An 18,012-nucleotide genomic window follows, 5' to 3' on the forward strand; every position below is an offset into this window, starting at 1 on the left:
TCTGTGTTTCATGAAGTTGTGCTTTTTCCCCTTTCACCAGAGAAGGATGCCGCATAGAAAATGTACTGAAGAATATCAAATGCAGGAAGTATGCTTTCAACATGCTACAGCTGATGGCTTTCCCCAAGTACTACAGACCTCCAGAGGGGACTTATGGAAAAGCTGACACCTAAGTTTACCAACATGTAAATAAACAGGAACACAAATACGCTTCCGTTGGAAAATCTCCACTGTTTTTCTGTTTTCATTGTCATGAATCTGTGGAGGGAGGTGATCAGGAATGTTCACCCAAATCTAGGAATTACTTGAATTAGTTATCAGCATATGACTCTGAAAGAAATCCATTAAACAAATCTTAAATCATATTGTGTTTCTAGTGCCAAGCTTCTATGTATTGATCCTCGCTGGTTGAGATCAGTTCAAAAAGTGTACATTTCATTCATGGGATTTTTAATGAAAGACGTTCTGAGAAAACCTAAGTTGCTTCAGGGGCCCTGGAGGTGATTCAGAGAGTGGCATTCTCCACTCCAAAGCGATGATAGGAGAGTGTCTAGAGGAGAGAGGCTTTGAGATATCCCCCATCCTTTCTCATATACAACCTGAGAGCCCATTTGCAGGCTTTAAAAATATTTTTCTAGTGAATGGAAATTAGGAAGTGTTAGCTTGTGGATACCTAACCAAGATACCTGTTGAACCTGACTACAGAAGCAGTTCCTATGTGCTTGTAAAGACTGTCATCCTGTGAAGGTGTGACTGGTCCTCCTAAAAATGTTGATGGACAGTGTTAATAAAGCAATAAAAATACTTTTCAAAAACATGGTATCTTTTCAAAACTCTGACTTGGATTGATTTACCCCATCAGCCTAAACTTCATGCAGTTAAGCTCATGAAAGACTGTCAAATGTCTTTGAGGTGTTTTCTAGCATTTATCTTAATATGTATCGATCAATGATGTAAGTATGCACTGCCTGGCATAGATTAGTATATGTGAATGAACCTTTTAAATCTTATGCTACCGTAATTAATGATAAACCAAAACAATTATTTCTCCTAAACTGAATTTCAAATTTGCCCTTACTTGGTAAAATAACACCATGAGTTTCCTAAAACTACAAGTCAGAAATTGCCTTAGAGATCATCATGTATAACAATTTAAATATTATAAATGACTAAACTAAAGTACAAGGAAGCTGTGTCCCCAATTACTCAGCTAGATGATTTTAGAACCCTGGTTACAATCCCTTCTTACCTTGTAGGTTGTGGCTTATCTGATCTGTGAATTGCCACCCTAAATATATACATGAAAATTTGGGAAGGATACTGGTTAAATAGGCCTTGGCATGTATTGCTGTAATTGAAACTTAGAGTACAAAGGTCTAAATAAATGACATTTATTAAGAATTTATATGTTTTCTTTTCTCATCAGAGGAGCTGGCGATCCAGAGCATCAGTCTCCCTTGGAAATGCCAAAGACTTGTTACATAGAAACCTCTTAGCAATGACCACATTCAACAAATCATCTGTAGCTTTCCTAGCTGATATGATAGCTCCTCAACCAAGACACCTATTGAAATAAAGATTCCAAGCAGATCTCCAGGCTCATGTTGGGCTTTTTAAATTGCTGCAATTTTAGATAAGCCTCTGGGGCTTTTAATGCTAGAATTGTCTATCTGTTATTTTAGCTAAGGACTTGTGGGCATTATACTTGAGGCAGTTGTCAAAATATTTACTGCGTTTTTCATGAAATGATGCTGTGTGCTGTGGATCTATTCATGGACAGGTTATCTTGTTCTCCTTTATACCTCATTCTCAATTTCACTGAGTAAATATAATCTTCGAATTGTTCAGTTTCATTTAAAAATGGTAGGGTTTGTGGTTATTTTCATTATCCCACTGGATTTAAGGTAAAGTGGTTGGTATGACAGTGATTCCCTTGAGTAACCATGAAGCCACATTCAGTATATCAGATGGCAGTCTTGAGTTCCAAGATACCTTAAGTGATTTATATCTTGTAAATAGTCTTATGAGCAATAGTTTTGTTCGTATTTTTAAAAATGAAACCTCTTGATTCAAATATGGAAAAAAATATTTATTAACCAGAAAACCAACTGTAGGGTTTTCTATTTGTGGAAGACATTTCAAAGTTTTGTGTTTGTTTTGTTTTTTTTTTTTCTTTTCTATGAAGTACTATTATAGAAGTTCTCAAAGAATAGAACTTACTATAATACAAATGAAAGTAATGTACTTTCTCGTTTATTATTAACATAGTTTTCTGTATTCCTCTAATGGAAACCTGTATTTGTTCATGTTCTAAAAGTAGATTTCATCAAGGAAATGTTTTTTCATAGCTACAATAATGTCACCCCTTTCCTGAGAGATATTTCAAGTATGCTTGGAAAACTACTTCATTATTTCTTAAGTTACTAAACCTTTCTAAATCAAAGAGGAAATGTTATACAAAAAGTTTTAAAATCTCTTGTGTACAAACACAGGCTAAGTCATGCTTCTCTGTTTCCATTTTCATTTAAAAGATGCACCAGTCATTCTATTTGAAGAGATCCCATTGAGTCAGACACTGAACCAAGAAAACATTTCCAAACAAGATAATTTTTTTGCTCAGAAACATGTTTGCCCTCTGATGTCATCAAAAGTAGATAATACTTCAGTATTAGCTATTTACAAAGTCCTACAGAAAACATACTTAAAAACAAGGGAAAATGCAATCCTAGTTATGTTTGACCCAGTGACCTAAGATCCAGAGCCTGAAAAATGTTCTCCAGAATAGCTCAATGTAAAAGTTTGAAATATTTTATTGAAGCAGACCCATATTTTAGATGTACCCTTGCATTTATTTCTTGTGTGGTTGTTTCTTTTTTGTCAGTATTAACTTGGGTTTTGTCAACACTCTGCCCAAACAATCCTTTGATGTAAACAGTTTGGTCAACCCAGTAATCCCATGTGTCAGAGCAAATATTTGATCCTGCTGACAGATTGTACTGAAATGACCAGCTGCCCAGTGGGAGCAGGACACCAGGTAACTAAGCTCCAGTCTTTACTTTATAAGACTATGACCTCTTGTTCTGAGGATGTGAGGTCTTAAAAGCAAGCATCCGGGTGGGAGATACGTCCCTTTTTTTTCTCTCAACTAAGTATGGTGTTTTGCCTACAATAAGACAGTGGGAGAGAAGAAGATTCATGCTTTTCTTCCCAAGCAAATCCAGGCCCCTCCTATGTAAAGTTTGCTAGGTGCTGAGAATAGGATAATAGTGGTGTGCTAGAAACTGGCTGGTGCTGACTCACGATACTTGACCATTAAATCCTGTAGGCCGGTTTTCAAAACACAACCATCATTAAATATTAAATTACAGAACACAATTGAATAAATCTTATTAAAAATGATAATCAAAGCTTAATGCAGCCTAATTATTTTACTATATTGTACTGTTTATATCTGCTGCTGAGGTTATTTATGCCAATTGTATCAGTGGAAACATGATGTTTATAAAGTGCTAACTGGGCCTCACTTCCTGACTCCGCATGCAGTAACATCACATAGGTAGCTTGAAATTGACCATGGTGGGTGTTACACCCTGGAAACTGCCAAATGCTACCAACCCATACTTTGAATTCCTGGAAAACCACGTGTTAAACATTGACCAGTGCAAAACTGGATACCTCCTTCACTTTTTCTCCAGAAAATAATCACTACTTGGAAGCAGTATTAAATTATTAAAATGATACTAAGTGCAGTCACCCTCAGAGGGCTACAGTTTTGACTTGGTTTATGCCCTCTTTAAAGACTCCTGTTAGACTATAAGTAATATTTGCTGTTTATGTTTATTCATATTTAAAACAGTCATAGAAATTCATTTAAAAATGTATCTCTTGGGGACTCTCTTGGTGGCCTAGTTGCTCCGCTCCACTGGACTCTATGCTTCCAATTCACAGAGCACAGATTGGATCCCTGGTCAGGAAACTAATGCCCTGCTATGTGGCCAAAAAGTGAAATTTTAAAAAATAAATAGATAAAAATGTATCTCTCTGTGATGTTCTGCAAGGGAAATCTGAGCAATGCAGCTTTCGCCTAAGCAATAACAACTTCAGGAAAAATTCAGGGAAATGTTAGCCTAATTAGAAAATCACTAAAATGCACTTCAGTGTCAGTTTTAAGTTTATAATTTTAGCATTTCCTAAATGCTGGAAAAGCAGTAACATACTACCAGGCCCAGATTCTAATAAATATAGCTCAATTGGAAACCAAACTGTTAGATTAAACAAATTAAACTCTGGCAGTATACTAAATCACACAAATGTTTAGGTGTTTGATTTCCAAACAGGATGGTCTATCAGTGGTTTCATTCAACATATAGGCCACCTTTTATAATCTTTGGAGAAATAAATCAACTTTCATCACAGGTTTAAGAAACTGGTCTGAGAAAAACTGTGATCAGCAGTTGCATAGTGAAGCAAATATATTAAACACAAGGCATCTCTAATAGCTGGAGGCTTTACAGATTATGTGCCACTTAAGAGAAGAATTTGCTGAGAGTTGTATAGTGGATTGACAATTTTAGGTAAATTCACAGAATCCACATTCATTTAGCCCAGCTGCAATCTGCAAGAGTTTTGCTTTTTTCCCCCTCCATATTTATGTTTCATTACTTTATAAAGAAACTACCAGTGTATTAGATCTTTTGTTTCTTTGGAAGAAATTTGTTACAACTTTCCAAACAGACGTTATCTCTAGCAAAAGCTTCAAGAACAGAAAAATGCAGTTAATGTTTTAGATAAAATATGGAGGGCCAATTAGGTATAAAGTTAAGGTATGGACATTTGGGCTTTTTCTTTCTGAGTTATAGTGCAGATTAAACACTCTTAGTTTTATTTCTAAGCATGTAAGAGGAAATCTAAAGCATTTCTGATGTCAAAGAAATAAATCATATCTGGCTATTAGTATCAAGGAGGTAGGAAAACATTGTAAGGTAGTATTAACTTAAAAGATGTACATGCCACCAGCTCTCCTGAGCATAAACTTTTCTAGATTGCATGAATAGTCACAATTTTAAATTTAAAAAGGAAAACATGACTCACAGTTAAGTAGGATAGGCAGAGAGACTGAACATTAGAGAGAAGACCTACTACAAGTGTTGTTGCCTGGTAAACCGAATGTTGCTTATCTTTCATGCTGTCTTCAGTTGCTCTGTCGTGCCTAGCTCTTTGCAATCCCGTGGGCTGTAGCCCACCAGGTTTCTCTCTCCATGGGATTCCCCAGGTAAGAATACTTGAGAGGGTTGCCATTTCCTCCTCCAGGGGATATTCCTGACCTAGAGATGTCTCCTGCAGCTCCAGCATTGGCAGGTATAGTCGTTACCACTAAGCCACTTATCTTTTAGTCTTTCTTTAAGATGTTGCACTTTCGTACTCATGGTATGAAACATTCATAGTCTTCCTAAATTATCAGAATATTCTAAGGTCATACAAGGGTGCAGCTCAACAGTACATCTTTAATGATGACTAGGTGCAATTTTATTGACTGGCAGGCAGTATTGACTCAAATATTAGCAAGATTGCTCTATTATCTCTATATTAGTAGCTCTTATGATGCTGTTATATCACTATAAATATTAAAAGCCATTTCATGTCAGAGAGCTTTCAGATTTTAAAAGGCAGATGCTACATTTCTGTAACTGTATAGACACTCCCATTTCACCTCACATGTGCAATCCTTTGTACACATACACTCTTGTGCATATTTTATTATTTTATTTAACCTAATATGTGATTTTCAGATTCTTGTGGTACTTAGCTGAAACATTTGCATTTGTTTTCTTTTAGTGTTAAATATATATTCCAGATCAACCAATAATGTGTAGTCCTAAGAAATGAGGCACAAATAGGTTAGATCACTTTATATTGTCATTTGAAGAAAAATCATTTTGTTTTATTGTTCTGTGAAAACCATATTCATTGTACATTGTGTATATTTTTTTAATAAATGTGATTTTTATTTTTTATGTTTCTGTCTTTTTCATTTCAAATATCAAATTATACTTTTTTTTCATTTTTGTCAATGTAGAAATCTCTAAAACTTTATTAAAATAGCAGAAGTGTAGCCTAAATAGTATTTCAAAGAACATAGACTAACTTTCTGATGAAGTGTAAATGCAGTGCAAATTTTACATTGATACTAGGTTAGTAACTATTAATAGCAGAATGCATCTTTCAGGGTTGCTATTCTATGGGACTAAAATCAACTATAATTTTAGAAGATGCAATAACCAGATGCTTCATCTTTGGGCAAATCACTGATCTTTGTAATCCTGATTATATTAGTCATTTGAGTACATAAGATAACTTTTCCTTATTGGATCTTTGGATCTGATCAATTATAATTCATTATAGCAGTTGATAGTAGAAGGTAAATCCCAAAGAGTTTTAATTCCATGTTATAGAAAAAAAAAATTAAACAATGAGACATGTAAAGAAAGAAAGGAGTTTTACCATCTGGAGAATTCAAGAGCATATCTGATCCTGTAGCAAGAAACTCTTAGTAATGTCATCATCATCAGTACATGTTCATATTACACACATGTACATGTTCATCAGTACATGTGTCTTTCTACATCTGATCAGGAACAGTACTAGAGGTAGCTCCATGGTGAAACAATTCATAGCAAATTATAGCAAAATGATACCTGCCATAAAACCAGTAGAGTAGCGTGAGTGAAGTAAGAATACTCTTCTGTCTTAAACACACATGCAAAGGTTCCTTGAGTGTTGTAAATGACACGCACATGAAGTCAGAGTATGAGGGACTCCGAAAATATGTTCCAGAGCTGTCGAGAGGGAAGTTCGGAGGGTAGATGGATATAGTTGGAGCGTGTTCAGCCAGCACCCATAAAATCCAAAGTAGCCACATGGTCATGCTTCTGTGGCTCCCTATGACAACAAAAACTGAGTTCTCTGTTCTCTCAATGATCCTGATGAGTAAGGGTGACCCAAGAACAGATTTTTAAATACATTTTAACTGAGAAGTTAAAATGAGAGAGGAAACACATTGGGATAGAATACCAAGAATTTGACACTGAGCTACCAAAAGCTCCCTTCTCTCCTAAGCCATATGAGTTTATTGCTATAGCCCTTCATTTCAGAATTAAACAATAGCAGTGAGGCTGATGATCTGCTGCTTGCCTAGAGTGGTAACTTCTCAGTTTTCAAACAGATAGATCATAAGCCACTGCATTCTTGGTGATAATTCACCTTTGAATTTAAGTGATCTGTTTCCTCTGCTTGCTTCCTACATCGAAGGATTGCCCAAAGGTCTGCACTCAGTATTGTTCTTTTCTCATTCAAAATGTGTTCCTTTGAGGTCTTCAATTGTTATTTCTAAGGAGAAAATTCTAGGACAGTGCTAAGGAATGTGGGCTTTTGAGTCCAAATGCCTGGATGCAAATCTGATTCCCCTACTTTGTTAAATGCAGACATATAATGCAGGCTTATGTCAAGTTACTTAACATTTCCCTGTCTTCACATTCTTATCTGTAAAATGAGGGTTATAGTGTTAACTGACCAGGGTTCTTGGCCTCCTTAATATATTGATCAGAGGCCAGACAAATTCAGGCAAGGCTTTATTGGGGCCCCTGCTGCAACAAGGGGGAGCTGGAGCAAACAACATGTTCTCCAGCTTGCTCGTTCCTCAAGGGGGTTGAACTTGTTTCTTATACAGTGTGAGGATAGGGGTGTGTCCAGGGGGCTGGCTGGAGGGGTGGCTTAGGTGTTTTGCCCACCCCTCTGGTGGTGTTGAGTGCAGGGGGCATGCTCAGTACCCAGCTTTTGCTCCAGACTCTTGAAAATGGTAGTAGGGTATTTTGGAATCTTTGTAACTTTGTCCAGAGTTTGTCCTAACCGTACATGCACAGTTATTTTTAGTCCCATACAGTTTCTTTGCATGTTGTTGCTCATGGAGAGGTGTGTCCAGCTCCAAGCATTGCACCACTGCAGCAAAGTGTCCCAGATCCCAGACCTGTCTCAACAGTATGACAACGCAGTATTTCTCAATGCAAAGTGGGTAAGAACACGTATGTTTAGCCCTGTGCCCCATGCTGGGCCTTCTCTGCTGGCCCTCAGCCTCCATTTCCAATGTGCTTTAGGCCCCTGAAATCCCACTTCCTGGAACGTGAGGGCCAGAAGACTAAAAACTGCATTTGCTCAGCTCCCTTCCCATGAGACTTCAGGCTATCCTACAGGTTTTGCCAGCGACACCCACCAATGCCATATCAGGAAAGGGGAAGGAAGATGGCAAGGGATGGGAAGTGCTGACCTCTCGTGAACCTAAGTGGACACATCCAAGTGGAGAGTAAGCGCAGTTGGACCCCCACACCTGCTGTCAGTCCTGCAGCTTGCCAACGGCAATGACTGTGACTTCAGCATGGTGATGCCATAGCAATAGCATTTTCCTGACTTGTGGGCCGGGGTGGTTCCTGAAGGCTGGACCAAAGGGGCTTGATGTCAGGAACCTGATAAGAATCCACTTCTGACATGAAGTTCCTCTAACCTTTCCAATGATAATATAAATGTCAAATTCCCCATATTACATATACTATATTATTTTCTGCTAAAGATGACAGGATTCCATTTTAAGCACTGAACTCTGGTTGATGCCCTCAGCCTATAGAACTTATTCAATACAGTTTTCTTTGTAGAAGTTGTTGCTCATTAACTTATTTATCTTTGATTTTTCAGGTGGAATTCAGCACCACCTTTTCCAAGTAGCTGCTGCTTATTTCTGTATGTATATGTTTTACGATGTATTTAATATCATCGCCATCTTCCCATTTTACACACAGCCCTCCCTGGATTCCTGTCTCTGCTAACAGAATCTGTATCCTTGTTACACAGGTTGACAATCGTGAATCAGCTTTACGTCTCCTATCTCTGTTGACATATAATATTCCATTTGTCACTAAGGTCTGTCCATGTTACTGCCATATCTCTCAGATCTTCTACTTCCCCCTTTCATAGCCACAGCTATTTTCTTCACATGCATTCTTCATCACCTTCATGACTATAGTTCTGTTCAAACTAAATGAAGTTTGGTATTCAATGAAATCCGCAATTTGGAATATCTTTCTTCTCTTCCAAGGTTTATTTCCTATCTCCTGCAGTTTATCCTCCATACATATATACACTAGGAGTTGGTGTGTCTTTCATACACACACACACACAGACACCCAGATTTTCTCCCAGGTTTTCTCTGAGGCTATTTCCTTTCTTCTCACCATTTCCAAAGCTATTGCTCAAAGTGGAATTTCCTATGTCTCTTATTCTAGAGCAAGTTTCTTATATAAGTCTAAATGGAATTAGTCTCCACCATTCAAATTCTTCTGTAATATACCCTGTGCCATCTATTCATTCATTTGCATATTAATTTTTTCCATCTTTCATTCATTCAAAAGATCCTTTGCAGGGACTCCCCCGGTAGTCCAGTGGTTAGAACTTCACATTCCAATGTAGGGAGTGCAGATTTGATCCCTGGTGAAGGATCTAAGATCCCACATGCCTCAGCCAAAAACCCAAAACATAAAACAGAAGCATTATAACAAATTCAATATAAGTCTTTTAAAAAATGGCCCACATCAAAGAATCTTCAAACAAACAACCAAAAGATACTTTGAGTGTCTTTGTAGCTGGCAGACAAGGTGGATACCAGGTGTTTAGGGGTAGAGACAAGAGGTATGGGTCTAAAATTCATGAAGTTCACAGTCCACACTAGTGATGTAGGTAGATAAAAATAAAGCCAAACAATGACAATAAGTGATTATGAGGAATCTGTATGATATGAAGTAATTGATCTAGGAGTTTTGACAGAGAGTAACCATGTAGGTGATTTATAAAAGGTGGTCAAGCTATAAAGGAGGAGAATTACCCAGCCAAAGGAAGATAAGGACAAACAGTGTGGTAAAACCAGTGCCAGAACCACAGAGTATGGAGCATGGAGAAAGCAAGATTAAAGTTATGGGAAAAGGATTTAAGTTCTATTTTATGTGCAATTAGAAGAAATTACAAGGTTCCAAGCAGGAGATCAAAGTGACTTAAGTTTATGGTTTTAAAGGCTGACTCCAGGTGCTTGTGGAGGCTGGATTATAGGAAATCAAAACTGAAAGTGTGAGGTCACTGGAAAGATGTTGCAATACAATGGGTGATGGTGTTGGACTGGGATGAGAAAGTAAAAGTTAAAAGTAGAGAGAGTAACTGATGTAATATTTAGGAAGTAAGAGTGGCTAGTCTTGTTGATGATCTGGCAGTGGGGGAGCATAGAGGGACCAAGTAATTAAGGTGAGTTTAATTTCTGACTTGAGTCATTGAAAAGTGGTGGTAACATACTGAGATGAAAAAAAAAAAAAAAGAACAAGAGGAGGTTTGAGGGGAAGCCAGTTGTTTGGCTTTGAACATGGCAAGTTCAGCTGCCTAACTCCTCCAATGCAAGCCGAAATTCAAGTATGGAATTCATGGAAGTGGATCCGGGGAGAGTATAAAGTGGGAATAGAAGAGCAGTGTAAGCTGTCATCATGAGTAAATGAATAGAAACACTCAGAATAGTAGTCAGCACTTGTTGGCTGAAAGTGACAAAAAAATTTCACTAGCTTAAACGAAAAGGCAATTTCTTGACTCAAACTGAAAAAGAGCAGGGGTTGAGTTATAGGCACATCTGCTGTAGGATGTTTAAATCTTTAAGTGATGATTTGCATTATCTCAACCTCTCTCTCTCACTCTCTCTACTCCCTCCCATCATGATTTTTTTTTTTTTTTTGCTATTCTTTCCTATGTCTTAATGCAATTTTTCAGAAAGTCTCTGCCAGTACAGTGTTTTCAGCCTACGTCTCACAAGAAGAAAGAAATCCTTTCTCTCTCAGCAATAATCTCAGTGCCCAAAAGGACTCTCTTCAGCCAGTGTGTCCTGGGTGGAGACTCTGAGGGGCGCTTTTGTGCCCTTCCCCACCTCTGTGGCAGCTGAAATGGACACCTCTCCATCCCTTTATATGGTCTTCGTTGTTATTGTTTAGTCGCTAAGTCGTGTCTGACTCTTTGAGACCCGGTGAACTGTAACCTGCCAGGCTCCTCTGTCCGTGGGATTTCCCAAGTGAGAATGCTGGAGTGGGCTGCCATTTCCTCCTCCAGGGGATCTTCCCAACCCAGGGATTGAACATGACTCTCCTGCATTGCAGGTGGGTTCTTTACCATCTGAATCACCTGAGTAGCCCTTATATGGCACTGGAAAAGATCAGTTCCCAAGAGGAAAAGCCAGAGGGGAAATGGACCTCCATTTCAATTGGGGAGTAAGTATAGTAAGAAAAAAGCCGAAGACCAAGCCTTCAGGAACTTTAACATTAAAAGGTTGGGCTATAGTAAAAGCAGCCTGCTTTTGATAAGAGTTACTTTACTGTAAAATTGCATTTTATCTTGGAGATCGATTCTAAAGTCACTAGTAAGATAAAAATGAAAAGCAATTTCACTGAAATAAATATAACTGAAGAGACAACTGTAACACCTCAGTGAGAGGCAAGAGGTCTAATGAGGTCTGGATTTGCCATTAACCCCGAGTGAATCAGTTCATTGTTATTTTCCATTTCCCCCCGCATGTTAGCTGAAGATAGCGTAACTCTATGCCTTTAGCTTGTTAGCTTCATGAACAAGGAGAGAATTCACCCGAAAGGAAAGTGAATGTATCGCCTCTGGAATATCTTTTATTTCAGAGGTCCCTGACTTATGTCTAAAGAAAAGTACTCGGACTTGAATTGACTTGCCTTTAAAGAGAAAGAAAATGGAGGGCTAAACATCCTTTCACTTTTGTTTCATGTTTTCCAGTGAGCAATATCCTCTAGGAAAATATTTGTAGTCTCTTGTTACACATTATACAAATTGTTATTCATACATGGACAATACACATAAGCATACAATTCATACACTGTTCCGATTGGTGTGGGGATATCCATAGGTTAGCCTCTCTCTTCTTTTCTGATATTCATGTACCTGCAGGTGTGACTTTTTTTTTCAGAAATTGGGATAGGGAGGAGTATTCCCTAATTCATTTCATGAGGCCAGTATTATCCTGATATCAAAACCAGACAACAACATGGCAAAGAAAATTAACTGTGGACCAGCATCTTTCATAAAGTGATGGAAAGTTTCTAAACAAAATTTTAGCAAATCAAGTGCGACAAGTGGGATTTATCACAGAAATAACCTAGTTTGATATTTGAAAATGAATCAGTATAATTCATCATATTAACAAACTTAGAGAAGAAAAGCTATATGATCATCTCATATATCATTTGACAGAATGCAAAATTCATTCCTAAAAAACAAAACTATCATAAAACTAGCAGTACAAGGGAAAACTCTTCAACTGATCGACAGCATCTATACAAAACCTACAGTGAATACTTTACTTGATGGTAAAAGGCTGCATTGTTTCCCTCTGAGATCAGGAATAAGACAAGCATGTTTGTTCTCACTACTTCTGAAAATCTTTCTAAAGTTTTGAGCAGATCAAGGCAAGGAAAATAAACAAAAGGCACCCAGTTATGAAAGAAGGTGTTAAACCACCTTTATTTGCAAACAACATGATGTAGAAAATCCAGTGGGAATCTACACTGAAAACTAGATGTAGAAGTGAATTTAACATGGTTACAGAACACAAAGTCAAGGTACAAAAATTAATTGTATTCCTAACGATCAATATAAATACAATAAAAGTACCATTTACAAAGATATAAAGTTAAGTCAATAAGATTTTTTTCAATAAATGGTGTCGGAACAATCGGATGTTCATACAAAAAGACTTTCATGAATACCTTAAACTTTATACAACAATTCACTCAAAATGTAAATGTAAAATATAATATTATAAAACTTCTAGATAAAACATAGGGGAAAGTATTTTTGACTTTAGGTTAGGCAAAGAATTCTTATATATCATAAGAACAAATTGTGAAAAATAATTGAAGGATTGAATTTTATTAATTAGAATTTATTGATTAGAAGCTGCATTTTACATTGTTAAGAGAAGGAAAAGTCTAGTCACAGATTGAGGGAAAATACATGTCCATCATATATCAAACAAAGAATGTGTACTTAAAAAGTTATTTAGTAACTTAATACTCAATAATAGGTGGAAAAAAACTAGTCAATTTAAAAAATTATGAGCAAAGTGTTTGAATACACACCTTACCAAAGGAGATACATGATGGCTAAAATGACACAAAATGATACTTAACATTATTAATCACTATAAGATGTTCAAATATGTGGAACAACTGGAATTCTCTCAGTGGCTGCTGCTGGGAACACACAATGATTTAGCCTCTCTGGAAAACAGTTTGACAGTTTCCTATATGGTTGACATAGTATGAAAGTGAAAGTCGCTCAGTTGTGTCTGACTCTTTGCGACCCCATGGACTGTACCCCGCCAGGTTCCTCTATCCGTGGAATTCTCCAGGCAAGAATACTGGAGTGGAGTGCCATTCCCTCTGCCAGGGGATCTTCCCAACTCAGGGATCAAACCCAGGTCTCCTTCATTGCAGGCAGATTCTTTACCGTCTGAACCACCAGGGAAGGTTAATATAAGTTTACTGTGTAATTCAACCATCTCATTCTTAGGCATTTACTCAAGAGAAATAAAAGTGCATGTTCATAGAAACCTGTACACGTTTATGGGAAATTTATTATGGCCCCAACCTGAAAACAAATCAAATGTCTTTGAATCACCAAATGGATAGAAAAAAACTGATACATTCATACATTACAATGCTACTCAACTGCATAGAAGAACATACTACTTCCCTGTACAGTAATACTGATAAGTCTTAAATTCATTGTGCTAATTAAAAAAAATTCAGATCCAAAAGACCACATACTGTATGCTTCAAGGCATTTTGGTGAGAAGAGATTAGTGATTGCCAAGAACTATACGTGAGAAGAGAGTCTGACTGCAAAAAGATAACATGAGGAAGTTTTTGGAGGTGATTGAACTATACTACAACTTGATTGTGGTAATATACAGAGCACTCTATGCATTTGTCAAAACCCATAATCTATATAAAATGAAGAAAACCTTACAATTTTTTAATAATGTATAACATTAAAGAGAAATGAACTATCAAGAAAGCACCTGGAATAATGTGTCTTACGAAGTGAAAGAAGCCAATCTGAAAGGGGTATGTACTGTATGATTCCAGCTATATGATATTCTGGAAAAGGCAAAATTATAGGAAAAAGATAAGTGACTGCCAGGAGTTAGGGAGGAAGATGAGAGCACAGAAGGTTTGTGGGCAATGAAACTCTTCTGAATAATACAGTAATGGTGGACACATGCCGCTATGCATTTATCACAATCCAAAAACTGTACAACACCAAGGGTGAACTCTAACGTAAAGCGTCATCTTGGGTGATGATGATGTGTCAATGCAGGTTCGTTGGGTGGATCACTGTGAAGAGGGATATCTATAACGGGAGAGGGTGTGTATGTCGGGGGGCAGGAGGTATCTGAGAATTCTCTGTATCCGCCCCTCAACGTTGCTGGGAACCAAAAACTGCTCTGAAATAGAAAGTCTATTGAAAAGTAAGAACAACTGTAAAACTAGAGCAACATCTGAAACATCATTCTCCGAGAGAGGAGAAAGGATACAGTAGTAAATTTTTACACAGATGTAGTAATTTTATATTCAGATCTGGTTAACTACTCTTTAAAGGAAGGAAACTTCTCATTGAGTTTAACTTCATAGCTCATGAACTCCAGATGGGCATGCTGATTAGACTAAAATCTAGATTTTTCACCATCTAACTTTTCATCTCTAAATGCCATTTGAGTTTCTGTATGGACAACAGTGAGTACTAAATGCTAACTTAGGCGCAGGGAGAAACTTGCATTTCAGTCAAGTGCAGGTCACTGACAACTGTATATGCATCCACTGTTAACTCTGGATGCTTTAGAATTGAGACTCTGAGAGATTTGGCATTAAACTAAAACAACTCTGAGGCTATGAAAGAAATATTCCCTGCCAAAATTGCTTAGATTATAGCTGCTGAAGAAACTGCAACTTTACCCAGATGCAAAAACCCCTTAGGCTAAAACTGAGCATGTAATGAATTGGTGAAGTCCTAAATTCTCCTGGATTTGTAACTCATAAGGACAAGATGATTTGAATTTTCACTTTAAAATTCTTTAGATTTTGACATCTTAGTATTGTAAGTCACAAGAGGATTTCATTGGTAGATTTTAAATCTCCCCTGGACTTTAGTAATGGAAATAAATGTGGGCATCTTTATTTGTTGTCAATTTTATATTGGCTCACTTTTACATTGTTATTTATTCTTATTAAATAATCTTACAGAATTGTGTGCAATCTGGATGGATATAACTTGGGAAACAAAGTTGAGAGTGAAATATAGAGAGCTTGGAGTTATTTAATATTCCATGCTGGCTCATTTAAAAACCCTCTGGTGGCAATAAAGTCATCCCAGAGGTATTCACAAAACTGCGGTTGAACAAATAAATAAATTGCAGATGATGAAAGCTGTGTTTCGTCCTGAGAAGATAGTTACAAATAAGCAAAGAGGAAGGATACAATAAACCCTGTGGTAGTGGACTGGAATCAGAACCATCAGTATAAATTTATGTTTAACTGTATATATCTTTATAAGCATATGTACATACACATAACCCCTGGTGGCTCAGTGATAAGAAAATGCCTGCAATGCAGGAGATGCGGGTTCAATCCCTAGTTCAGGAAGATTCCCTGGGGAAGGAAATGGTAACCCACTCCAGTATTCTTGCCTGGGAAATCCCATGGATAGAGGAGCCTTGCAGGCTACAGTCTGTGGGGTCACAAGAGTCAGACGTGACTTAGTTACTAAACCACCACCTCCACAGATGCACATACACATAAGCATACACGCATGTACATACATACACACACAGAGAGAGGTGGGTATAAAAACACAGATTTGCGTATGTGCCTGGAAAAGTGTGCATATACACATTTCTTTACTCCATGCACTAAGACGACCTAGAAGTCATACACCAGTAGCAGTGAACACACCTCGATGTTGGTTTCTAAATTTCATTTTCTAATAAAAGGAAGCAAGATTACTTGAATAAATGGTTCATTCCAGGGTAGGGGCAGAGAAAGCGCAGATGAATCTGGACCATCTCGAAGTGCCAGAAAGTAAAGACAAACACAAACTAAAACAAAAGAACAAAAGTCAAAACAAAACACAGTGGGAAGATATCAGGAGAACACAAAAGTCAACCTGAACAAGTCTGCCCACAGTTGGAAAAATTAGAAATACAAAGTAAATAATGATAGTATTAAATTATGAGACTCAGAATAAAATAAGCATGAGATAAAAATAAATGATTGCATCAATAAGTAAATGAAGGAAAAGAAGCAACTTAGCCTAACAAAAGATGCCAATTGATGGATATAGGAGAAAAGACCACAGAAAGTCACCGTTAGCAATTACTCTCGGTCACGGCGGTGGTGGTTAGTCGCTAAGTCGTCTCTGACTCTAGCAACCCCTTGGGCTGTAGCCCTCCAAGCTTCTTTATGGGATTTCCCAGGCAAGAATACTGAAGTAGGTTGCCATTTCCTTCAGGGGATCTTCCCAACTCAGGGATCAAACCCAAGTCTCCTGCATTGCAAGTGGATTATTTACCAACTGAGCCCCCAGGAAAGCCCAATTACTCTCATGGTCATTAGCGATAAAATATATCAATCATTTACAAACTGTCACCACTCTGGTCCTCCTCAAATCTATCAACTCAGTCCAATATAGAAAAACTATCAGGTAATCACAAAACACCTAACCAGTACTTTTCAGATTGCCAAGTTCACGAGTTACAAAGAAACACAGAGAGCCGTGATACAAGAGGTGAACAGACATGACACTGAACGCGGTGTGGATCCCGGGTGGGATCCTGGAACAGAAACTGGGAAATGTAAATAAAGCCTCTGCTTTAGTGACTAGTGTCGTACCAATGTTTGTGTAAGATGTTAGCATTAGGAAGGGTCAGGTGGAGGTTGTATGGGAACTCTGTACGACCTTAGCAACTCTTCTGTAAGTCTAAAATTACCTCAGAATTTAGAAAAACTTCAGTACTTCTTTCTCTGACACCTGACTCATTGTCTACCTCCTAATTTGTTCAGAACATGGACAGGAAATGGAGATACATATTAATTCCCTAAAATCTCCCTTAAAAATAACTTTTGTTCGAATTCTTAGTTTAGATGTGATAACAGATATTAGATGAAGTGATTTTTTTTCTAGCACAAACTTTATCACTCATCTTTTTTAAAACTGGCAGGCCATCTAAAATTTGTATGAGAATTTTATTTGAATTATTTCTCTGTTTGTAAATCTTTTTAGTAAACATATTTTCTAAATATTTTAGGAATAGGCTGATTCAAGAGATCTGATATAAATACCTGAGAGAAAATTAATAGTTTAAATATGATTTAAAAATTCTTAATGGAAAATATGCCTTATGAGAGAAACTTACCTTTCTCATAAAAATAAGAAAATATTTTTGAGGCATTTCTTTACATTATTTTTCCTAGAATATTCTTCTGAGGGAGAAAGCTGCAAGGATATTAAATGTTTTATTCTCTACCTGAGGAATGACAGTAGAAATTAGATTTTAACTTTGTGTGTTTAAGAAAAACATACATTTGGTTTTTTGTCTTTACATTAATTCTACACCAATATCCTTTTGAGCATGGATTTTTTTTTCCATTTAAAGAATATGAGCACTCAACATTTACAAATGAGAGAACTGTAAAAAGCTTTTCTGTATAAATTAATTCAAATTTCACCCATGTTGCATATAAAATAGTTGAAAATCTTTAGATCAGCTTAGACCAAATGCTAAAAATGTTCTGGACAAGGGGGGAAAAGCACTTAGACAAAGCAAGTGAACATATTATCTGACTCTTAATACCTTGGAACATAAAA

At 37.1% G+C, this 18,012-nt stretch overlaps 1 protein-coding gene across 3 annotated transcripts in view; it reads left to right on the forward strand.

Moving 5' to 3' along the window:
- INPP4B (inositol polyphosphate-4-phosphatase type II B) overlaps positions 1 to 6,014 on the forward strand; it is an 825,365-nt gene extending 819,351 nt beyond the window's left edge. Inside the window, exons 26-27 of one of the 3 annotated variants that reach the window (XM_070474817.1) lie at positions 41 to 185; positions 1,427 to 6,014. In XM_070474817.1, coding sequence (XP_070330918.1) covers positions 41 to 173 — 133 coding nt within the window. In that variant the 3' untranslated portion in view covers positions 174 to 185; positions 1,427 to 6,014. Of the gene's footprint in view, positions 1 to 40 lie in introns of all 3 variants that reach the window. The other 2 variants (XM_070474820.1, XM_070474816.1) reach the window with 2 other exon arrangements.
- Positions 6,015 to 18,012: the final 11,998 nt, after the last annotated feature.

The sequence above is a fragment of the Odocoileus virginianus genome, chromosome 12, assembly GCF_023699985.2.
Source record: "Odocoileus virginianus isolate 20LAN1187 ecotype Illinois chromosome 12, Ovbor_1.2, whole genome shotgun sequence".
In the NCBI taxonomy this organism is placed as follows: Eukaryota; Metazoa; Chordata; class Mammalia; order Artiodactyla; family Cervidae; genus Odocoileus; species Odocoileus virginianus.